Below are 25,441 nucleotides of genomic sequence, written 5' to 3'. Positions count from 1 at the left end.
CAGACATGAGGAGACAAATTCTGGTTCGAAATAAGCATACATCAAAGAAATATTTAACACGAATTAAGAAATCATTTTTGTATAGCACTTTTCACATCATATTCATTCACTCTCACGCTGTCAAACAACATCCACATTTAGCACCTAGAAATTAATTATAATAGCAACTCTGACAGGAACAATGATTAAAAATGACCAAAATCGCATTTGTGGTTTAGATTAGCTGATCACTATTTTTTAGAAATGTCAAAGCAGAAACCATATTGAGAATATTTCAGCCCATCTCCAAAATCAATAGTGAGGAATAAAGAGTATACTAGAGGGGTTTAGAGGTGTTATAAGCAGGCAGTAAGGCAGAGTTACACATGCAGGTTAGTGTTAGTGGCTGAGACAGCCAGAGAAAAGAGGGGTGGGTGGGTGGGTAATGGCCAGGATTGGGGGTGGGGTCTGGGTCACCGCATAATTGGTTTAAAAATCAACTGCTCCGCCTCCACTGATCACCATCAGCCAATTAGTCTAGGCAGGACAGACACCGACACACATGACACAGCACAGGCATAGACACAGGCACATTTATCAACAGTTTAACACGTAAACTTGGCTTAAATTATATTTGGCTCTGACTGAATCAGTAGCTCATGTGTTACAAACAGATCTACTGTGGCAAAGTACAAAGATGAATGCTCTGGATTATATCAATTATGATAATGAAAATTCAATCTTAATGTTTCTGATCTGTTGAATTTTGCTGTTTACCACAGAATAATTTCAACTCGTACTTCAGTTTATAAAAAAGAACGCAAAATGCAATTAGTATGTAATTTCAATAGAAACCCAACAGGGTCATTGAGTGTGTGGCAAAGTTTAAAATATGCAAATTATCACACTATTTGTTTTTACAAGCTGAGCAGCAAAATCACAATTTTCTGTGGTAATAGATAGCATGTTGTTTATAGATATTAAATTGGAAATATTGCTTTAATATATTCTGATTACATGTGGGAAAACATTAAAGTGACTCTTCTGCCCTCTAGTGTCACATTCTACCATAACCATTATGATCTTTCAAGGGCACTACATAAATACAATAATTTAACACTGCTCAACTAGCATAAAGTGCTAAATAACCTATTAGCTCACAGTACATGACTTGACAACTACAAACAGATATTTAAAAACCCAAATACCCAATGAAACCCAATGAAACCCAATGGTTTTTAAAGTTGAGATGATTAAACATTACAACATACTAATGAATTTTGGTCTTTCATTTTATGGCAGCATCTAATCTCATACCACAGTACATAATAATATAATCCAGAAAATATAAATCTCATCAATTTAGTTATTTACAAAAAAAAAAATCTAAATACTGTCATTATTTATTCAACCTCACATTATTCCAAAACCTAAATGTCTTTCTTCTCGTGTTATTTTAGTATTATTGACTACTATTAGAATATTTATTAAGACATTAAATTACATTTTATTTTTATATTTTCAGTTTTCATTTTAATTTAATTTTTAGTAATTTTGTTGCATTCTTTTTTAAATTATTATTTAAAAACATTTCTGTTTAACTTTGGATTAGTTTTTTTAGGTTTAGGTTTTTCATTTAATATTTATATTTTATTTTATTTCAGGTTTAATTCAATTACTGAAAATATTTTTAATAGTTTTAATTAACAATAACAACATGTCTTTCTTCATTCCATGGAACACAAAAGATTTTTATTATTTTTATGTTTATAACACAATTATGGTGCTTTGGTCATTTTTGAGTTTAGTCAATTCAAGTCACCATTATTTATATAGCGCTCTTTACAATGCAGATTGTGTCAAAGCAGCTTTACCGCTGAAGTTTAGTCTTCATTCACTTTCATTATATTTTACAAAAAGCTGGCTGGAAGATTAAAATAATCACCTTTTGTGTTCCACAAAAGAAAAAAGTTAAAACCCAACAACATGGGGGATAGCAAATGGTGTCAAAATGATAATGTTTGCATTAATTCTTTTAGAATATCATTTTTAAGACTGGATTTGACTACAGTTGCTGGATTAGTATTTTTACACAGTTGACCTGTATCTGGACTATTGCATTTCTCATTAAACCATGTTGATTGGCCCTAGACGTCATTGATTTTTCACCGCATGTTCAGATCACACAAGTTCAGCCTGTAGTGTTGCTGGTCGCAGGTGTTTGTGCGTGTGTGTGGAAGCGCATGACACACAGACAGAGAGAAAGGGCAGGCAGTACCTGAGCTGGGGAACTGAAAGGCACTGTGCTGCATTTGAGGGCTCATAACAGCCCCAAACTGTCCGCTCAGACTGCCCAGCATCCCCTGGTTAGCTAGACTCATCTGAGAGCCATGCATGGTGCTGTGGGAGAGGAGCTGGGGGGCGGGGAGGTTGGGAGAACCGGGGGAGAAAGGGCTGCTGGAGGGGGGTGGCGAGGCCAGTCCTGTACCGTAGTTGGGCGGATAGGGGAACTGCTGGGGGTTGGCCTGGGGGATCCGCGGGTTGCTCATGGCTCCGGGCATGCCTGCTGCAGCCGCCATGTTGGGCGGCAGGTTGAGGCCCTGGGCTCGCATGACTATGCTGCGTTGCTGCTGCTGCTGCTGCTGTTGTTGCTGCTGCTGCTGTTGCTGCTGCTGTCGTTGTTGGTCCAGCTGACGCTGACGCAAGTGATTACTCAGCAGCTCTCTCTGCCGCTGGGCCAGCATCTGAGCGTTGATTGTCCCCTGGGAAGACAGAGATTTTAGGCAAACTCGACATCGGAGCACAAGGAAGAATGCAGGAAGTGATTCAGCGTACCTGATTCGGAACGTTGGGTCTTAGAGGTAGGTTCATATTTGACACTCCAGTCATCTGATTCATTATAGGTTGACGATTCTGGAGCAGACACAAACAGAAGTGGCAAACTGTAGTATTATTTCAAAAGAAGCATCACTCATTCTACCATTCAATACGTAAGCAATACATTTAAACAACTGATCTGTCCAATACAACAGCAGTCTTGTTTGTAATACACTGACTTTAACAAGAAGTTAATAGTGCTGTCAAATCGATTAAATCGCATCCCAAATAAAATTTTGTTTACATGTGTGCAATGCATACTGTGTATATTCATACGTATATATAAATACACACACATAATATTTTAGAAATCTTTACATGTATATATATATACATATTTATGTTATACATAAATATAAGCATGTGTTAATTTTATTTAATTTCTTTATTTTCTTAAATATGTGGGTAGATAGTATTTATAGAGTTGTAACTTTTTAGTTTTAGTTACTTTTTCTTATTTGTAAGTCGCTTTGGACAAAAGCGTCTGCTAAATGACAAAAGTAAAGTAAAAGTAAAGTAAATATATATTAGATACAGGTACATCTAAAAAAATTGTGATATTGTGAAAAAGTTCATTTTTTCTTGTAACTTTCTGAAACTCACTGAAAGTGAATCTTTCATATACTTTAGATTCATTACACAAAGTAAAACATTTCAAAAGTGTTTTATTTTGATGAAGTTTTTTAAGTTTTAATTTTGATGAAAATCAAAAATGAGTCTCTCAAAATATTAGAATATTTACATTTGAGTTTCAATTAATGACCATCCCTACAGTATAAATTCAGGGTATCTCTTGTTCTTTGAAACCACAATAATTGGGAAGACTGCTGACTTGAACCCCATAGAGAATCTATGGGGTATTGTCAAGAGGAAGATGAGTGACACCAGACCCAACAATGCAGATGACCTGAAGGCCGCTATCAAAGCAACCTGGGCTTCCATTACACCTGAGCAGTGCCACAGGCTGATTACCTCCATGCCACGCCGCATTGATGCAGTAATTCATGCAAAAGGAGGCCCAACCAAGTATTGAGTGCATAGAAATGAACATACTTTTCAGAAGCCTGACATTTCTGTTTAAAATATAATTTTTTTTTATTGATCTTATGTAATATTCAAATTTTCTGAGACACTGAATTTTGGGTTTTCATTATCTGTAAGCCATAATCATCAAAATTTCAAGAAATAAAGGCTTGAAATATTTCACTCTATGTGTAATGAATCTATATAATATATGGGTTTCACTTTCTGAAATGAGTGACAAAAAATATTGACCTTTTCATGATATTCAAATTATTGGAGATGTACCTGTATATTTCTTAAATATATACACGTATGTGTGTATATTTATATACAGCACACACACATATATTATGTAAACACAAACTTTTATTTTGAATGTGATTAATCGATTTGATAGCACTAGAAGTTAATATTAATGGACAGGCATTTCGAACACAATATAATCTAGAGCTGTAATACAAAATATCATTGAATGGCACTGAAACTAGCCATTGTGCAATACAGTATATATATATATATATAAAAAAAAACCTATAAATACTTACTGAATATAATAGTAAAATAGTGCATTATGTATGTACTTATATACATATATATATAACAGTTTAATCTTAATTTAATTTAAAATTAAATCTAATTATATATAATCACTTATTGTAGCTTAAAATTGTTAGAAATTTAACAGTTATGAGGCATGACCCCTAAATAAACCCAAAATGATGTCAAGGATCGATTCCTGTAATGTCCAGCAGGGGGCAGCTAACCACAGACTACTATGTCACCAGTCTGATTTAGATTCAATTACACTTTTTGCTTTAAAATGCTTGTATATAAATCGAAAAAAGACAATGCATTTAAATATTTGGATTAACAAAGCTAAATGTCACCAATTAAGTGTCAGAGCGAAAAGTTTCCATTGTATTGTCTATATAGATTTTAAATGGTTTTGTTAAGTGTTTTTTTTTTTGTCAATATAATAGAAGTTAATGGTCACCAAAACTGTTTGGTTACTAAAATTCTTTCAAATATCTTCTTTTGTGTTTAAAGGCATGAGAGGTGACATGGTATGAAGGTGAGTCAATGATGACTGAATTTTTATTTTTGGGAGAGCTATCCCTTCAACTAAATGGTCACTGTGCTTAATATTGATGGCATAATCAGACAATAATATGATTAAAAAATACAAACACAACCATTTTATTCTACTTTACTAAGGACTGTTCTTTCTTCTCATGTATGAGAGTATAAACTGTACCTGCTGTGCTTGTAGCCTGTGTTGCAGCTGCAGTCTGAGTGCATTGGGTTGTGTGGGGACGCCCCCGGCGGGCCTGAGTCCTGGTCTAGCCTGCATGCGGAGCATGGGGTAGCCCGGCCTCTGCCCCATCTGTCCCGTCATGCCATGGAAGCTGGGGTCCTGCATGGGCGTGTAGCCGCCCTGCTGCATGTGGGCCTGGGAGGTGGCGTACTGCTGCTGGCCGTACATGGGCGGCTTCTGATCCATCATCATACTGGGGTCCTGACCGGGGAACTGATCCTGCTCCACCGGCTGAGCCTGAACCATTAAACTTAAACTTAGTCATGCCGTATCTTTACATTCTCATGTGTGTGGTATTAATAGCTGGTGCACATAATAAATCAGATTGTTCTGGTCCTAGATTTTGTATTGATGCACAAATATTTCAGCAACTGAAAAAGAATCTTATATAACCATTCAATCAGTGTTTCAACCACAGAAAGATGGTAATAAAACAGCTTGTAAATAATGTCACGCAAAGTTACATTTACCTCGGAACCCCTTTCAGTGTCTATAGTTTTTTAGTTTGTATAACTCTAGAGAGGAGAATTTTGCTAATATGCACTATATTATATATTAATAATTTTTTTTCTTTAACTTTTTTCTCTATTATTTAAGTTTGCACAAAATCTGTCATGAAAGCAAGTTTTTATTACAGCTGTCAAGTAAATGTTTATTTTAACAACAAATTGGAGTAGAAACATGATTATATTAAAAAGGTCATATAAAACAATGAAAAATGTTTAGATACAACTCAGTTTTTATTTGAGTGTTGATTATTGTAAGTACATTTGATTAATTAATATTAATAACTGATTAATAAAAAAAACTTAATTTTCCATTATAGTTTTCATCTAAATGAAAACCCGGTTTCTGTGTTTCAGTAAAACGTTTTTTGGTACATCACTAGTATTTTGATTAGTCAATATAGTGAAAGGAAAAAAGAGAACAAAAGTGTTCAACCTACCTGTCCTACTAAAGCCGGGATGCCTAGAGCACGGTCAATCTCCTCTAGGCCGTCAAAATCTTTAAGAACCGTGTAGAGCTGGCTGAGCAAAGCACCCTCATCGGCCGGACCCTCAGAGGCAGGAGGGCACAGAACGTCCTCCTGAGAACCGCTGTACATGGAGCTGACAGAGACGAGACACTCTCATAAAAGAACTGAGACATGAATGATGGGATACCCCCTCGCAGATTACATCTGAGTGTATTTGTCTAGTTATTTACTTTTGGAAGGACAAAATCAACAAGTGCACACAGCACACACCTCCAATAAAGTGGAGGACCTAACAATAGTGACAATAATAAATACTGTTTACCTGTTCTGGTTCCCAAATGGTACCGGCTCTATAGGCATCACACTGTCTGGCCATGGAGCCGTCTGATTGGGCGGTGCCTGTTGCTGGGGAAACTGGTGGACAGCCATGCCCATGTTTGACTGGGCTGAGAAAGAAACAGCAGATGACAAAACATGATTTAAACTGCAGAAAACACTATTTTTTTGTAATCAATTCGCCCATGAAAAAGTCTACTCTTCCTGCGCTGTCTTTTTACCATTGGGCATCATCTGGGACTGAAGCATCGGTCTGGGTCCAGGCTGGTTGTTGGGCCTCATGGGCATGCCTGGACCAGAGTTGGGCACCATGCGAGAGTGGATCGCCCCCTGCGGGAGAGCGTGCTGGCCGGCGGGAGCATTTGTGACGGGTGAGGCCGCGTTACTGACGGGACCGGGACCCTGTGCGCCCCAACCGTCCTGTTGCATACCTACACGAGGACCATTATTACCCATCACTCCTTTAAGAAAGAGAAAGAGAAGGGCTTTCAATTTGAAGCTAGCTTTTATGAAATACAAACTAAATGGTATAAGCAACATATGTGTAATGTTCAAAAGTTCATGGACAGTGACATCTCTTTTAAATTGTGAATTAAATTGATAGAATGAATTAAATTGATCAAAAGTGACAGTATATGCAATTATAATATTAAAAAGGATGATAAAAACTTTGGTATAGGGACCAATTCTCACTATTAACTAGTTGCTTATTAGCATGTCTATTAATAACATATTGGCTGTTTATTAGTACTTATAAAGCACATATTCTGCATTACCATATTCTACATCCCTAATCCCACCCAATACCTAAACTAAACCTTACTAAGTATTAATAAGCAGCAAATTAGTAGTTTATTGAGGTAAAGGTCATAGTTATTGGTTTGTTAATAGTGAGAACTGGACCTTAAAATAAAGTGTGACCAAAAGGATTCTTTAAAGATATTAACTCTTAATTTGCTGCTTATTAATAGTTAGCAAGGTAGTGGTAAAGTTTATGTATTGGGTGGGATTAGGGATGTAGAATATGGTAATGCAGAATATGTGCTTTATAAGTACTAACAAACTGCCAATAATGTTAATAATAGGCATGTTAATAAGCAACTAGTTAATAGGGAGAATTGGTCCCTATACTAATGTTACCAAATTGTCTAAAAATAAGGTACAATGTTGTTGCCAGGTCTCTTATAATAGTGACACAAAATACATAGAGAGGAAACATGAGACATTTCCCCCCCAAATCCTTCAACATATCTTCACAAGTTTCTGTGGATTAAACTGTCAGTCTTCATTCCCAAACAAACATGTCTGTATATTTTGTAAAGCGTGTCTGATTTAGCAACAATAAAAGACCTAAGCTAAGGCTCAACTGACAAAAATTAGATATAGAAAAAAATATAAATTTATACTCCGAAATGTGATATTTATAAATCCGAACACCTGAAAAACATGTTGACATGATCACACCAGAAGCCCTGCTACTCTTTCCTAAGGTTATGAGTCATTCATATCTAGCCGCTCAGTCTCATCTTATGCGCACATTCAGTTGCAGGCGAATGCAACCCACTACACACAAACACACAAACAAAAGCCGCACAGGGGGGCTAGCTTTTGATCTGACTCAACAGTTTTGTACCGCTTTACACATATGTCTTCCTCTCGGCAAACAGCGTCATGCTTGACTGTGCATTACTGATCACTCTGAAACTTTGGTTTGTACATGGTCGCTGTGGCACTGGAACTTTCCTCATTGTAGGTGTAAAGTGTGGGGGAAGCCCTGTGTTCTGCAGCATATGCTCAGACAAACTTCACTTCTGACCTTTGTTTTTTGTTATTGCATCAGTAGCACTGCAGTGTGCTGCATTTCTGACCCCAGCTAAACTCACCTGCATTGACCATGTTGGGCTGATTAGGCATGACACTGTGGTTTCCCATCATGCCTTGCTGCTGCATGAGCGAGTAGGGGCTGCTGTTTCTCATCAGAGGGTACTGACCCTGAGCGCCTTTAGCAGGCATGTTAATATCCAAAGACACACTTCTGACCGGAGGAGCTCTTCCGGGCTGACCTGGTCTCTGAGCACTGAAATCTATGAACACAAACAGCAAATAACTAAATAAATGACAAAATTGAAAAAAGAACTCTGGTATTAAGAGTGTCTTGTTAAACTGAGCACTGTTCTTCAGAAAAATCCTCCATGTCCTGCAGATTCTTCAGTTTTCCAGCATCTTTTGCATAATTTCTGAGTAAAATAGCTTACTCAGGACAGTACTAAATAAAAAATAACATGCATTTTGTATAATCTCTCTTATTTTGTTAAAATTATTCACATTTTCACAGATTCTGCGAGGGGTTCCCAAACTTTCACATATAATCAAATTACAGTAAAAGCAATGATATTGTGAAACAATATACAGGTTTCTATTGTAATATTTTCAAATGTAACTTATTCCTGTGATGCAAAGCTGAATTTTCAGTCACAAGATCATTCAAATAGCATTTTAATATACTGACTGGTGCTTATTATCAGTGTTGAAAATACATGTGCTTATTAATATTTCTGTGGAAACTGTGATACGGGATTCTTTGATAAATAAAGTTGAACAGAACAGCATTTATTTGAAATAGATATCTTTAGTATATAATCTTTTGTAATTATCTTGTAACTAGAATCTTGTTCATTATCTTTTGTAACTATAAATGCATTAAGCGTTACTTTTGATAACCCTAAACTTTTGAATGTTAGAGTAGGAAAAATTACTGTTGAAAAATGAGTGAATGTTACTGTAAAATGTGTGCTGTTTATTATAAGCATCATAACATGGTTAGTGAGTAAACACTAGGGTATGTAGGGTCAAAGTACTAAAAGTAGTCGACTTGTCAGTGTTTAGCTCATGTAAATGACTCAACTGTGTAGCATTAGCGGTCTTTGCCATTTCTGGCAAGTCTCCGATGACACTGCGTGAGAGAGAATATCCACACAGCTGAAATGATGCAGGTGAAAAACAAACGCGTCATGTTCCACCAGCTTACAGTTTCGGTCAGCCTCTGGGCACACTTGAATAGTTTCAGGGTGTTTCGCAAAAATTGAGACAAGTAAACGTGAAGCACTCTGGGTTCACTTCATTTTCACACTTGTGTAGTTCCAAATATTTCTGCAAATGCATTGGGACGCTGTTCGTGGACACAGGAATATTCCTCCTGCTGTCACCTTGTAAACAACTGAAAATAAAATCCAAGACTACTCAGTGAAACTCCTTGTAAACGTACATTCACATTTACTATTGGATAGGATTATGATGTCAGATCTGGTTAAAGGTGACAAAGTCGTGCTAAAAGAAGCTGATTACACAACATAAGGCATAGCTTTTTGATGGTCAGCACAGTGAATATGCATAACCAACTTGAACAAGAGCAACTTTTTTTGCCCTCACACAGATTCCTATTGGAATGGCTGGATTTCATGACCTGATTAACATTCTGGACAAATTGTCTGCAGATTTGAGTGGACAGATGTCACAGAAAATCACGTAGTGTAATGGACACATTTTTTTTTAGCTTCAGACTCCATTGAGCTGGAGGATATCAAACATGTTTACATTTTTGAGGCCATTTTAGAGCACACGTTCATTTGCCATACATCTCCTAGAAATGAGGTACGTTTCTGCATGATTTTGTTTGCGTTTAGAACAACTCGGTCGGGTAAGTGAAGTAAGTGAAGTGAAGTGACATTCAGCCAAGTATGGTGACCCATACTCGGAATTTGTGCTCTGCATTTAACCCATCCAACGTGCACACACACAGCAGTGAACACACACACCGTGAACATACACCCGGAGCAGTGGGCAGCCATTTTATGCTGCAGCGCCCGGGGAGCAGTTGGGGGTTCGGTGCCTTGCTCAAGGGCACCTCAGTCGTGGTATCGAGGGTGGAGAGAGCGCTGTACATTCACTCCCCCCACCTACAATTCCTGCCGGCCGGAGACTCGAACCCGCAACCTTTGGATCACGAGTCCAACTCTCTAACCATTAGGCCACGACTTCCCCAAAAATTCAGGGGAGAGCGCGAACGCAGTCCCCCACTACCATAAATTATGCAGTCGAGATTCCCACATTTGGGGAATTCGCAGGGGTCAGCACAACCGGAGTGCAATGGCCAAGCCTCGCCCTGGGTGAACCGCCTTCTTGATCATGGTGTCTCCCCTGCCAGGTAAGTATTGTAAGGGTAGTGTGTGAACCTCACAGGGCATTTACATGACACCACTTTCAACTAAAAACAGAAAATCTGAATGCATTTTAGCCAATCATTTACACAACAAGTGTTGTGGGGGCCTGAAAATGCAAACTTTAGTAAACGGGTTTTAAAGTGAAAGTTTTTGAAAACGATACCGTTTAAACCATTTACATCAATGTGTAAACTACAAAAATGAGAATTTGTGAAAACAGTGAAGTCATGCACATGCATATTATGTTGTTCAGTCTATAGGCATTTGTGAGTGCTGCTATACAAAGTGACATTGCCAACTACTGGCCTGGCATGCATAATACAGCGTTTTTTGTCATTTTTGCGGATCATTTACGAACGTCAACAACCAGTGAATGTAGGATGCCGTGAGCCGTTTTTATTGTGTTGTGGGTTTCGTTATAATGGACATGGAATGTAAATGCACAATTTACGCGACTGAAAGAGCATGAAGATCTGACTAAAGGTCTTTGCACACTGAGTCCGAAATTTTCATATGCGTTTGGCCAATATGCGTACACTTATCTCACTGATAGTTCCTACAGAACTGTTTTAGACCGATCAATGATTTGTGAATGTACATTTAGTTTATGTACATTAAGCTATTTAGTTTTTCTTTGCAACTGTTTACCAATTTGGCAAGTACATAATGCCAAGTGTTTTAAAATCTGTTCAGATTTCATAAGTCCCGTATTTTATTCCAGCCATTGGCTGAAAACTGTAGGAGAATGTGTGTGTGTGTGTGTTACTCACTCTGTTGGCCCAAAGCCTGTAGTGCTCTCTGTTGCTGGGGACCCATGCTGGCTCCACCCTCTCCAGTCATCTGCAGGATGTCATTGATGATTGACTGCTTGTCCACGGCAGCAGGCAAAGACACAGGCCGGGAATCTGAGAACAGGCCCGGCTGACTGTTTTGTAGATCATCCAGAATATCATCCAGCTCACTCGACTGCAACACACAAGCGAATTCCTTTAGCTTAGTATTTTCATTAGTCTAATCAGTTTGTAGTCTAATAAGATATCAAAAATGTGTTTGTCAAGGTCAAATTTATGAAAATATATCCTTTTGTACATAAGATTCTAATGCATCTTATCATTCATAACAACATAGTTACAAGGTTTGGTATCTCAGTCTTGTGGATTTAGACCTCAGCAGGGAAATGCTGGAGTTCGAAGTCTGCCTGCTGAAACGCACCCCTCTCCCTCTCACATGTACACACACACACAGGCCTGGAATCTAGGACACACTTCACATTCAGTTAAAGGAGGCTAGCTGAACACTACTCCATTTGCCATGGTTCGGTTACCATCTTTAAGCCCTAGATTGCGTCTCCATCAGAGCAAGATCTTCTAAATGCACGGGATTGCACGCAGGCAAACACACTCTGCAGGCCTGGAACGCAGCTTGACTTTAAATACATCATCGATCTGACTTCAAATCCTTTCATCTCCATCATAAGCTTTTAAAAATATTTATTAGCTTAGAAATCTAAATGCACACTTGGCAGTAGTAAACTACAGTTCTGATGTATCTATGTTGCATTTGAAACATCTGACCTAATGCATTGCATCTTTTTTATTCTGTCTCGAGTTTGACAAAATCCAACTCGGCCTGTTGAGATAAAGAAACCTTCTTACAGCAGTGCATTTCAGATAAACAATGTCAACTCGAAGATTCAGAACTGTACTAGTGTTTATCTAAGGCTGTCGTCGTCAGAAAATACAAAAAATGCATACAATTTCTACTAAATGACACTAAATAAATGCTAAATCAAGTGTCCTGTACACAAGCACTCTACATTTGGAGATATAAACATTTATGCTGGTTAATATTATAGATCTTAGGAGAACGCCAGTTCTGAAACTTTTAATTAACATGCATTAACACTTTAACCTTCAACCCCATTTAGGGCCTCGCAGGTGAAAATAACCTACCTGAATTAAAATGGTAACAGTTTGTGACAAAGTGTGCTTACACAAACAAATTAGGTATCTTTGGAAAGAAGAGACTCTGGGCTTTACTATCTATCATCCAGAGTTGATAATGCTCAAAAAGATAAAAAGTTATAGACACTGACGTGCCTTGAAAAATATTTTTCCACACTGAATGTTTTTTTATTTCATATACAAATACATGAAATAAGTCCTGGAGCAATCCAGAAAAGTAATGGATCGAAAGCCATGTGTCTCATCAGTTCATATTTCAAATTTGAAGAAGATACCATGAAAAATGAGATTCCTGCAATATTTTTTCTGAAACTATTTATAGTCCCCCCACCCCCCTGTTTGAGGAAAAATAACCACCAAATGGATTGCAGAATTATACAAGCTATTTTAGTCATTATACATGTTCCTGCATAGTTTTTCAATTATAAAATAATAGACAGATTTATTTGAGCACTAAAAAATACAAAAATAATTATTTGAGTAATAAAAAAGGAAAAAAAATAGAAAAAAATGCTTTGTATATAGTATGTATACTGAAGTATTCTTCGTTATTCGTTATTACAATGATAAATATCACTGCCAGACGTGAAGTGATATTGCCAGACATGGTCATAGAGTCAGTAAACACACGCTGATGTGCTTCCATTCAGATTATAATCAAACAGATGGGCCATATAATCAATAATAGCTGATCAATGAATCACAATGATAGCCGTCATAGAGTCGCTAATAAACACGCTGATGTGCGTCCATACAGATTATAATCATGCAGACACGGCCACATTCCCCACACAATACACACACACACATATAAAAAATGTAGAAGAAAAAAAAAAACAGTTTTTTATGGATAAAGCAGATCGCTAAGTTACGCCCCGCTCAGATGACAGTGTGCGTCACAGAAGCGTCACTGCCGGCAGGAGGGAGCGCCAAATTCAAATAATCTATATTCCGCTTTTCTGAGACTTTTTTTTCCGTAGACGGTCTCATTATGTTTGTAAGACCGTATTCTACAAAATCGTTTTGTTTTTTTACCACCAAGACGCTGTTTTTGAGCGTAATTTATTCCATAACGGACGCGAACAATAACTCTCTGAAGAAATGAAACATAAACAAAGGAATATTCATCCTTATTACAACGTTATTGTTTCGCTGGACTAAAAGTGCTCGCTGGGATGTTTTTCTGTGGACCCTTACCTCTCTAACTAAACTGGGATTTCAGCAGTGGACGCGTTTGTGGCTCGTTATTACAATGATAAAGGTACGTACGGCTTTTTTACTCTGCGTGTTTGGATGTGTACTGCTTACACAAATGTAGCAAATTTGTGCCACTCATTCCTTATAAGCTTTCCATCGAAAAACAGCGATCTGTCGTCGATGCTTGAGGCTTAGACCCTCAGAATGATATAGAGTTTGACAAGATTAACTTTGTCCCGTTTCATTTATTCTATTAGAAAACAATGACACATGCAAACAAAGAGCGTTCAGTGCGAGGTCGCTCTGGTGCAGGCTAACAGGTTAAAGTCCTTAAGCCACCAGAAGGGGGCACCATTGAGAAACTGAGAAAATGCACCATTTTAAGGGAAAAATAAGTTTAGTTTAAATTTCATGGCATCAACACATCTCAAAAAAGTTGGGACAAGGCCATGTTTACCACTGTGTGGCATCGCCTCTTCTTTTTATAACAGTCTGCAAACGTCTGGGGACTGAGGAGACAAGTTGCTCAAGTTTAGGAATAGGAATGTTGTCCCATTCTTGTCTAATACAGGCTTCTAGTTGCTCAACTGTCTTAGGTCTTCTTTGTCGCATCTTCCTCTTTATGATGCGCCAAATGTTTTCTATGGGTGAAAGATCTGGACTGCAGGCTGGCCATTTCAGTACCCGGATCCTCCTTCTACGCAGCCATGATGTTGTAATTGATGCAGTATGTGGTCTGGCATTGTCATGTTGGAAAATGCAAGGTCTTCCCTGAAAGAGACAACGTCTGGATGGGAGCATATGTTGTTCTAGAACTTGGATATACCTTTCAGCATTGATGGTGCCTTTCCAGATGTGTAAGCTGCCCATGCCACACGCACTCATGCAACCCCATACCATCAGAGATGCAGGCTTCTGAACTGAGCGCTGATAACAACTTGGGTTGTCCTTGTCCTCTTTAGTCCGGATGACATGGCGTCCCAGTTTTCCAAAAATAACTTCAAATTTTGATTCGTCTGACCACAGAACAGTTTTCCACTTTGCCACAGTCCATTTTAAATAAGCCTTGGCCCAGAGAAAATGCCTGCGCTTCTGGATCATGTTTAGATATGGCTTCTTTTTTTACCTATAGAGTTTTAGCCGGCAACGGCGAATGGCACGGTGGATTGTGTTCACCGACAATGTTTTCTGGAAGTATTCCTGAGCCCATGTTGTGATTTCCATTACAGTAGCATTCCTGTATGTGATGCAGTGCCGTCTAAGGGCCCGAAGATCACGGGCATCCAGTATGGTTTTCCGGCCTTGACCCTTATGCACAGAGATTTTTCCAGATTCTCTGAATCTTTGGATGATATTATGCACTGTAGATGATGATAACTTCAAACTCTTTGCAATTTTTCTCTGAGAAACTCCTTTCTGATATTGCTCCACTATTTTTCGCCGCAGCATTGGGGGAATTGGTGACCCTCTTGCCATCTTGACTTCTGAGAGACACTGCTACTCTGAGAGGCTCTTTTTATACCCAATCATGTTGCCAATTGACCTAATAAGTTACAAATTGGTCCTCCAGCTGTTCCTTATATGTACATTTAACTTTTCCGGCCTCTTATTGCTACCTGTCCCAACTTTTTTGGAATGTGTAGCTCTCATGAAATCCAAAATGAGCCAATATTTGGCATGACATTTCAAAATGTCTCACTATCATAATCTATATTATATTGTGAATAAAATATAAATTTATGAGATTTGTAAATTATTGCATTCCTTTTTTATTCGTAATTTGTACAGTGTCCCAACTTTTTTGGAATCGGGTTTGTATCTATCTATCTATCTATCTATCTATCTATCTATCTATCTATCTATCTATCTATCTATCTATCTATCTATCTATCTATCTATCTATCTATCTATCTATCTATCTATCTATCTATCTATCTATCTATCTATCTATCTATCTATCGCTTATATTTATAAGTAATTTATATAAATTCTATAGATATATCTGAAATGAATAAATATGTATTTATTTCCATGCTTATCTACAAATATATATGGAAGGTATTTTCTGCCAATTTTAAATAAATAAATTTAATTATAAAAATTTAAATGAAAACCAGATTAAACATTTCATTAGAGAAAACTATACGCAAAATATGTAATTTAAAAAATTAGGTAAAATTGAGCAAAACCAGACAATATTGTGTTTCAAATATAACACAATATTAACTTCTTATTTACTGAACTGTTGTATAAAATCACATTTGCACTTGTGGTATTCGGACATAAACAGCACTTTTGTGATATGCTCTCCCTGCTCGTGTGATATCGTTTATCATATGATATAAATGATACTCATACAGGAACATTTTTGCCCCAATATCTTAATTTTTTTAGGGCATAACTGCATTCATGGAGTTGTTGCCCTGTATCATATCAACAGTCAACTATATGACATGTAAGATGATGTACAGGTCTGGGGGCAGGGCCAGTGCGTGTTTTTTTTTTTTATAACTGCTTAATGCGTTAAACTGAGCCCTACTAATATATATATATATATATATATATATATATATATATTTTATTACATCAAGTTAAAAGTAAATTAAAATTAGAAATGTAGCCTTTGTCTTGTATGTATACATACATACACACACACACACACACACACACACACACTCACCGGCCACTTTATTAGGTACACCTGTTCAATTGCTTGGTAACACAAATTGCTAATCAGCCAATCGCATGGCAGCAACTCAATACATTTAGGCATCTAGATGTGGTGAAGACGACTTGCTGAAGTTCAAACCGAGCATCAGAACGGGGAAGAAAGGGGATTTAAGTGACTTTGAACGTGGAATGGTTGTTGGTACCAGACGGACTGGTCTGAGTATTTCAAAAACTGCTGATCTACTGCTGATCTATTTTCACGCACAACCATCTCTAGGGTTTACAGAGAATGGTCCGAAAAAGAGAAAATATCCAGTGAGCGGCAGTTGTGTGGACGAAAATGCCTTGTTGATGTCAGAGGTCAGAGGAGAATGGGCAGACTGCTTAGAAATTATAGAAAGGCAACAGTAACTCAAATAACCACTCGTTACAACCAAGGTAAGCAGAATACCATCTCTGAACGCCCAACATGTCAAACCCTGAAGCAGATGGGCTACAGCATCAGAAGACCACACCGGGTGCCGCTCCTGTCAGCTAAGAACAGGAAACGGAGGCTACAATTCGCACAGGCTCACCAAAATTGGACAATAGAAGATAGGAAAAATGTTGCCTGGTCTGATGAGTCTCGATTTCTGCTGCAACATTCAGATGGTAGGGTCAGAATTTGGCATAAAGAACATGAAAGCATGGATCCATCCTGCCTTGTCTCGGTTCAGGCTGGTGGTGAAGGTGGTCTAATGGTGTGGGGGATATTTTCTTGGCACACTTTGGGCCCCTTAGTTCGTTTAAACGCTACAGCCTACCTGAGTATTGTTGCTGACCATGTCCATCCCTTTATGACTACAGTGTACCCATCTTCTGATGGCTACTTCCAGCAGGATAATGCACCATGTCACAAACCTCAAATCATATACCGGTACTAGCAAGGTGTGCCTCATAAAGTGGCCAGTGAGTGAGTGTGTGTGTGTGTATATATATATATATATATATATATATATATATATATATATATATATATATATATATATATATATATATATATATATATATATTTAGATGTCTTAAGATGTCTAGTAACCATTTCAGGACAGTGTGGTGCAGTGGATGAAAGTTCATGTATGTGTGTGTGTTTAGGGGTTGTTGTGGAGAGTAGTTAAGGTCAAAGGTCAAAGATCACATGCTGTATATTATTTTGTGGGTTGAAAGTTTGCCTTCGTGCTGCCTGTCTGCATCCTAATGAAGCCGTCAGCCTCTCCTGCCATTGATTTGTGACTCAGTGTGCAGTGTGGAGGAAAAGTGCTGCACAAACAGGATGTGAGCAGAGAGGAGGAACTGCTTAATGAGGTCACTCTCCTTGTGTAGCGCTCGGAAGCTCTTTTCCCAATCTCTCTCCCTCTCATCTCATACATACACACACTTGTGTGAGCACCACCTGTCCCTGGCTGCCCTCTTGAATCAAACCTGCTGCTGATTATTCACTGTCCATGCATCTCACAGGCTGCTTGTTTCAGCCTTTCTCTCCTCCTCTTTCCAATTATCACTCCCTGCTCTCTCCTGTGTATTATCTGTGTGCACTCGCTCAGTCCAGACAGGAAGGTGCCTGAGCATTAGCATGGATTCTTTATATCGCACTGAGCTGCACCTTCATGGATCACTTTCTCCCCAGTGGGAGCGCTGACGTCAGTGTGATGTTGAGCCAATAGAGGAAAAGCTCCCTGCGTGGAGATCTATGAGAGCTGTGTTTCTCATCAGCAACCAGTAAAACATATTCCACTATAAATTTACACTTTTAGATGTGGGTAGTTGATAAATGACGTGTCCATGAACTTCATGAACATCACGATTTTAAGTTGAACTGCATATGAACATACAAGAGAAAGTGTATGTTTAGAGGTTCTGTGACTGGCAGTAATTTATTTATTTTTTAAAACAAGTTTTTAACCATTTAGGTTAAAGTAGGTTGGAGAATGAATCATTTAGCATAACTTTAGCTGAATTTCATATAATACTGTTTCAATGCAATAATTTTTCTGAAAAATAAGATAGCACAATAACTGCTGCTATGCAGTACTGCAGAGGACCCCTGTGGGTGTGGACCCCCTGATGAAGAGCCCTAAAGAAATGCTATGAATGCCAAACTTCCACCGTTAGTCCAAGTATGAAATAAGATATCAGTGCTGGTTTGATGGGACGGAGGGCAGTTAGTTGTGTAGACGGGAGCAGGACTGAGGGGGTAAGTGGGGTTACAGGGTTAATTGGTACACAGAGGAACCACCAATGAAGCGACAGTGTCAGGGTGGGGACAGCTGTCTGCACCATTTGTGTGTGTGTGTGTGTGTGCAACTGAGGAATGGTGTCAGGGTGCCGATTAGAGCTCTGTGAGGGGTTGGGAAGGGCAGAGGAGTGACACCCTATCCTGAGTCACACTTTCTGCTGCAGACACACACACATGCACCTCCGCAAGCGCATCAGACTGTAACACACATACAAAGCACATCTATAGAAGCACACTCAGGGAAAGACAAACCATTGCTGCCACAAATAGAAACACTAAAATCCTTCTCTGTACGAGTATGTAGAGACACAAAAAAAGTTTTTATTGCAATGCAAGCTTCAGTAATTTTGTTGTGTCCTTTTGTAATTTTTTTTCAGTTTTAGTAGTCATTTTATTACATCAATTTAAAGTAAATGAAAATTAGAAATGTAGCCTTTGTCTACAAAAAACAAACGATGATCATCGTGTCAGGACCGCTTCCCACGTATCGACGAGGACACGAAAGGTTCAGTAGACTTTTTGCTTTAAACGAATGGTTATTGTCATGGTGTAAAGAACAGAAACTGCTCTTTGTTAATAATTGGAATATTTTCTGGGAGCGTCCTAGGCTTTTCCGTGCTGATGGCCTGCACCCCAGCAGAGTCGGAGCGGAACTCCAAGACACTACGCTCCATTCGACTAGTAAGCCGATTCTCAAATAACTACTATGATGACTTTTGTTCTACCCACTTAAAAGATAGAAGTACTTGCGTTGTCCAATCTATACAGACTGTGTCTGTTCCCCGAATAGCGAGGTCAAAATATAAATTTAATGCAGGATCTAGAAAAAATCTGATAGTGATTAAACCAGAAAACCACAAAATAAATGAACAAAAACAATTTTTAAAGCTTGGGCTCCTAAACATTAGATCACTCGCAGTTATTGTAAATGAAATGATCACAGATAATAATTTTGATGTACTCTGCCTGACTGAAACCTAGCTTAAACCAAATGAATATTTTGGTCTAAATGAGTCTACTCCACCGAGCTACTGTTATAAACATGAGCCCCGTCAGACTGGTCGTGGCGGCGGTGTTGCAACAATATATAGTGATATTCTCAATGTTACTCAGAAAACAGGATACAGGAGGTTTAACGCATTCAAAATACTTCTGCTTAATGTTACACTGTTAGTTATGCAAAATAAATCTCTCCTGTCTCTTGCTCTGGCTACTGTGTATAGACCGCCAGGGCCATATACAGATTTTCCTAAAAGAATTAGCAGATTTCCTCTCAGATCTATTAGTTAATGTTGATAAAGTGCTAATTGTTGGAGAGTTTAACATTCACGTTGATAATTTAAGATGGTTTAGATCCTACCTGTCCGATCGCTACCATTTTGTTCATTTAAATGGGGATTCATCTCAGTTATCACCAGTAAAGTATGGAGTACCACAAGGATCTGTCCTAGGTCCTCTGCTATTTTCAATATACATGTTGCCCCTTGGTAATATTATTAGAAAATACGGGATTAGTTTTCATTGTTATGCTGATGATACTCAACTATATATCTCAAGACCAGATGAAACTTCTCAACTAAGCTAATAGATTGTGTAAAAAATGTAAAAGATTGGATGACCAATAATTTCCTCCTATTAAATTCAGATAAGACAGAGATATTACTTATTGGACCAAAAAAACAGTACACAGAATCTCTTGGATTACAATTTGCAACTAGACGGATGTACTGTTATGTCCTCTAATGTCAAAAATCTGTGTGTTATATTAGACAGCAACTTTGAAAATCATATTTCCCATGTTACAAAAACAGCATTCTTCCATCTTAGAAACATTGCCAAGCTTCAAAACATGCTACCCGTTTCTGATGCAGAAAACTCTGGACTTTTGGTAGTACCTAGGATAGCAAAGTCCACTAAAGGAGGTAGAGCTTTTTCACATTTGGCTCCCAAACTCTGGAATAGCCTTCCTGATAACGTTTGGGGTTCAGACACACACTCTCTGTTTAAATCTAGATTAAAGACACATCTCTTTAGCCAATCATTCACATAATGCATCTTATAATCTTTTACTGCAGTTATATCTGATCAAATGTACATTATTATTATTCTTTAGCTTGGGTTGAACAAATCATTTTTGCAGCTACACTAATTATGTCTCTATTTGTTTCTCTGTTTCTGCCACGGGAACTAGGAATGACAATCCAACCCTTAAATGATCTGAGATGACCGAACACCTGAGAAAAGATAATGCCAACCCCTCAGAGGACCTCAGAGGATGCCAATGCTCAGACAACATACAGAATTACCAAATTTTGCCATAAGTTAAATATATTATAAATACAGGTCCTTCTCAAAAAATTAGCATATTGTGATAAAGTTCATTATTTTCTGTAATGTACTGATAAACATTAGACTTTCATATATTTTAGATTCATTACAACACAACTGAAGTAGTTCAAGCCTTTTATTGTTTTAATATTGATGATTTTGGCATACAGCTCATGAAAACCCAAAATTCCTATCTCAAAAAATTAGCATATTTCATCCGACCAAGAAAAGTGTTTTTAATACAAAAAAAGTCAACCTTCAAATAATTATGTTCAGTTATGCACTCAATACTTGGTCGGGAATCCTTTTGCAGAAATGACTGCTTCAATGCGGCGTGGCATGGAGGCAATCAGCCTGTGGCACTGCTGAGGTGTTATGGAGGCCCAGGATGCTTCGATAGCGGCCTTAAGCTCATCCAGAGTGTTGGGTCTTGCGTCTCTCAACTTTCTCTTCACAATATCCCACAGATTCTCTATGGGGTTCAGGTCAGGAGAGTTGGCAGGCCAATTGAGCACAGTAATACCATGGTCAGTAAACCATTTACCAGTGGTTTTGGCACTGTGAGCAGGTGCCAGGTCGTGCTGAAAAATGAAATCTTCATCTCCATAAAGCTTTTCAGCAGATGGAAGCATGAAGTGCTCCAAAATCTCCTGATAGCTAGCTGCATTGACCCTGCCCTTGATAAAACACATTGGACCAACACCAGCATCACTGACTGTGGGTACTTGACACTGGACTTCAGGCATTTTGGCATTTCCCTCTCCCCAGTCTCTGGCACCTTGATTTCCGAATGACATGCAAAATTTGCTTTCATCCGAAAAAAGTACTTTGGACCACTGAGCAACAGTCCAGTGCTGCTTCTCTGTAGCCCAGGTCAGGCGCTTCTGCCGCTGTTTCTGGTTCAAAAGTGGTTTGACCTGGGGAATGCGGCACCTGTAGCCCATTTCCTGCACACGCCTGTACACGGTGGCTCTGGATGTTTCTACTCCAGACTCAGTCCACTGCTTCCGCAGGTCCCCCAAGGTCTGGAATCGGTCCTTCTCCACAATCTTCCTCAGGGTCCGGTCACCTCTTCTCGTTGTGCTGCGTTTTCTGCCACACTTTTTCCTTCCCACAGACTTCCCACTGAGGTGCCTTGATACAGCACTCTGGGAACAGCCTATTCGTTCAGAAATTTCTTTCTGTGTCTTACCCTCTTGCTTGAGGGTGTCAATGATGGCCTTCTGGACAGCAGTCAGGTCGGCAGTCTTACCCATGATTGCGGTTTTGAGTAATGAACCAGGCTGGGAGTTTTTAAAAGCCTCAGGAATCTTTTGCAGGTGTTTAGAGTTAATTAGTTGATTCAGATGATTAGGTTAATAGCTCGTTTAGAGAACCTTTTCATGATATGCTAATTTTTTGAGAATTTTGGGTTTTCGTGAGCTGTATGCCAAAATCATCAATATTAAAACAATAAAAGGCTTGAACTACTTCAGTTGTGTTGTAATGAATCTAAAATATATGAAAGTCTAATGTTTATCAGTACATTACAGAAAATAATGAACTTTATCACAATATGCTAATTTTTTGAGAAGGACCTGTATATTGTGGAAACTTAATTTCCTGTAGAGCTGCTTTGCAACGATTTGTATCGTAAAAAGCGCTATACAAATAAACTTGAACTTATGATACTGTAAAATGCTGTTGAGCTACGCAGCTGCTTTGAAACAGAGCAAGAGAGATGCAAACTGGGACATACAGGATATAAAAGAGACTGAGAGACTGAATGATCAATAGGTTGAGCGAGAGAGCGAGAGAGAGAGAGAGAGAGAGAGAGAGAGAGAAAGAAAGAAAGAGAGAAAGAGGGATTGATACATCAATGAACAGAGTGACTGAAGCCACCACAGCTGCCTGGGTGACAACAATATGCACATCTGGGTCATTTCTACCGTCTGCCTTAAAAACTGCATTATTGAAAGCCACCCAATACAGGGTCATCAAAAGCCTTTAATTGCAAGCCAACTGTGAAAATAACCTTGAGCACTGAACAACGCTGGTGAAAGTCAGGAGTGGATGCGCTCAGAGGCATGGTGTCAGTGAAGACTCCTTGAGTCTTGCTCTCTGCCATCATGACCTTTCATACAGATCCCTGCTTCTCTTCAGTCTCAGCTGCAGCTTTATCACACCAGCCTGCTGCTCGTCTCATCACTGGAGAACGAGAGAGATGAGTGGGTCTGTTCCAAACCCCAGTGAGACACCTCACTGTCTACATAGGATTACTCACAAGAGACTCAAATGCTTTAAGTTGATTACAATTGAGTCAGGTGTCAGCATGTTGCTAAACTAATGGCTTTAAAGAAAAATACATAACACTCCAATTGCTGTTTGAAAAATTTTCATTTGTTTTTATTTTTAATAACATTTTCAATTACTTTTTTCTACTCTTCAATGCAGTACTAAATAAAAATATAGTTCAATACGACACTACCATACTACAATTGTTGCACTATTCTGCACTATAGTGTGTAACCCAAATAAACAAGCAAGTCATCTTTTTTGGTACATTTTCCAAATATTTTTCCGAAATTATAACTGGATGGAATTAAACGTAATGAGGTCATGTGACCATAAAAAGCATATTACTGCAAGCAGTATACAGTATGCTAGTATTCCATTCCAAACATAGCCATTAACCAAGCCCATCGCAGTGCATTCTGGGATTCTCCCATCTGTGAACAATTCACTAATGTTCGTAAGTTTGGTGTCAGTAGGATTTTTATTTTGAAAGATATTCATACTTTTATTCAGCAAGGATGGATTCAATTGATCAAAAGTAGCAGTAAAATATTTATAATGTTACAAAATATTTCTATTTTGTTTCCACAAAAATACTAAGAATAATAAAAAATGTTAATAATAAAAAATGTTCAATGAGCAGCATATCCACATATCAGAATGATTTCTGAAAGATCATGTGACACTGAAAACTGGAGTAATGACTGATGAAAATTCAGCTGTGTCATCGCAGGAGCAAATTAATTTTAAAATATATTAAAACAGAAAACATCTCTTTAAAACTGTAATAATATTTCAGAATTTTGTTCTTTTATTGTATATTTGAATAAATAAATCCAGCCGTGGTCAGCAACTACTTTTTGTAGAGACTTTGCCTTCATAAACATTACAAAAAAATTGCATTGACCCTAAACTATGGAATTGCACAGTGCAAGTGCCGTCTAGGTAGGCAGCTCACTAGGGATTGGTCCTCCCTCTCCACTCCTGCCACATTTCATCCTCACTAATTCAGTTTTTCCCTTCAGTCTTCCGGTTTTTCTGCGCGTCTATGCTAGAGCATTGCTCTTCCTGTCCTGCTGTGGCCTCCCTGCTCAGTAAATCACTGTACTTCATGTTCTCAATGGTGCTGTCGTGGAGACCGTGAGGTCAGAGTTTCCTCACTAGCGGAACTCTTGGTCTTTTCCTGGTAACCGAGGGGGCGTGAGGTCATTCTGCTAACAGGCTAACAGCAGCAGCTTCCCGAGACCGCTGCTTTGATTTGACAACTATGACTCAATTTGTGGCTCAATCAACAGCTTTTAAAAGAGGCCCGGGAGGCCCAATGAGCACAAACACACACATAGAGGATAATCTCTCTATTCTGTTGCCTGGCCCCAGACGCTTCTCTAACTTTACCACCGCTGTGCCAGGCGAGATTGGTGCCCAGAGCCAGCTCTGTAGGGCATGTGCCAACCGCTGTGCCAGATGAGATGCATGGAACACCACCGAGACGTTTTTTTTCGAATGTCACAGAGCTTCTTCTGAGAAAGTCCTGCCAATTTCCCACAGAATCGACTTCCTGTGACAGAGCTCTCACTTTCCCTTTCTCTCTCGCTCTCTCTCTCCAGCTGACTGAGTCATTTATATCCCTGCTGTTACCATACTGCCTCGATCTGGGGCTTCATTGGCCGGTTTATAAATCTGTTGTTTGCTCTACTTTCACACCCAAATGGAGAGAAATACAAAAAGAGATACAAGGAGGAAAGGAAAGGATGCATACATTAACAATACAGCAATGAAACTGAAAAGGCGGCGATAAGAGCGTTTGAACATGTTGGTATCAGTTGTCATATCAGTTATTTCTGCATTAGAATCCACAACACTGGCTGACAACCTTTCCAACGTGCGATACTTCTCATATTTAACCAAAACGATCATTACCCACACCCACTACTGACAAATCTTTCCTGCATTTCACCAAAGTGACATCACGATTCAACATATTTAAAAATAATCAAATTCAAAACC

The 25,441-nt window shown here is 38.6% G+C and overlaps 1 protein-coding gene across 6 annotated transcripts in view; it reads right to left on the bottom strand.

Annotated features, from left to right (window-relative positions):
• Positions 1 to 25,441, bottom strand: part of LOC306863354 (nuclear receptor coactivator 2-like) — a 111,046-nt gene that overhangs the window by 8,484 nt on the left and 77,121 nt on the right. For 5 of the 6 annotated variants that reach the window (XM_079406631.1, XM_079406630.1, XM_079406634.1 and 2 more), the window contains 8 exons: positions 11,497 to 11,692; positions 8,390 to 8,590; positions 6,728 to 6,967; positions 6,493 to 6,616; positions 6,141 to 6,303; positions 5,135 to 5,431; positions 2,815 to 2,892; positions 2,258 to 2,741 (listed from right to left, as the gene is read on the bottom strand). In XM_079406631.1, coding sequence (XP_079262757.1) covers positions 2,258 to 2,741; positions 2,815 to 2,892; positions 5,135 to 5,431; positions 6,141 to 6,303; positions 6,493 to 6,616; positions 6,728 to 6,967; positions 8,390 to 8,590; positions 11,497 to 11,692 — 1,783 coding nt within the window. The remainder of the gene's footprint in view (positions 1 to 2,257; positions 2,742 to 2,814; positions 2,893 to 5,134; positions 5,432 to 6,140; positions 6,304 to 6,492; positions 6,617 to 6,727; positions 6,968 to 8,389; positions 8,591 to 11,496; positions 11,693 to 25,441) is intronic. The other variant, XM_079406635.1, reaches the window with a different exon arrangement.

This window comes from Barbus barbus (assembly GCF_936440315.1).
Source record: "Barbus barbus genome assembly, chromosome: 44".
Lineage (NCBI taxonomy): Eukaryota > Metazoa > Chordata > Actinopteri > Cypriniformes > Cyprinidae > Barbus > Barbus barbus.
This window is presented reverse-complemented; position numbering and strand designations above follow the sequence as displayed.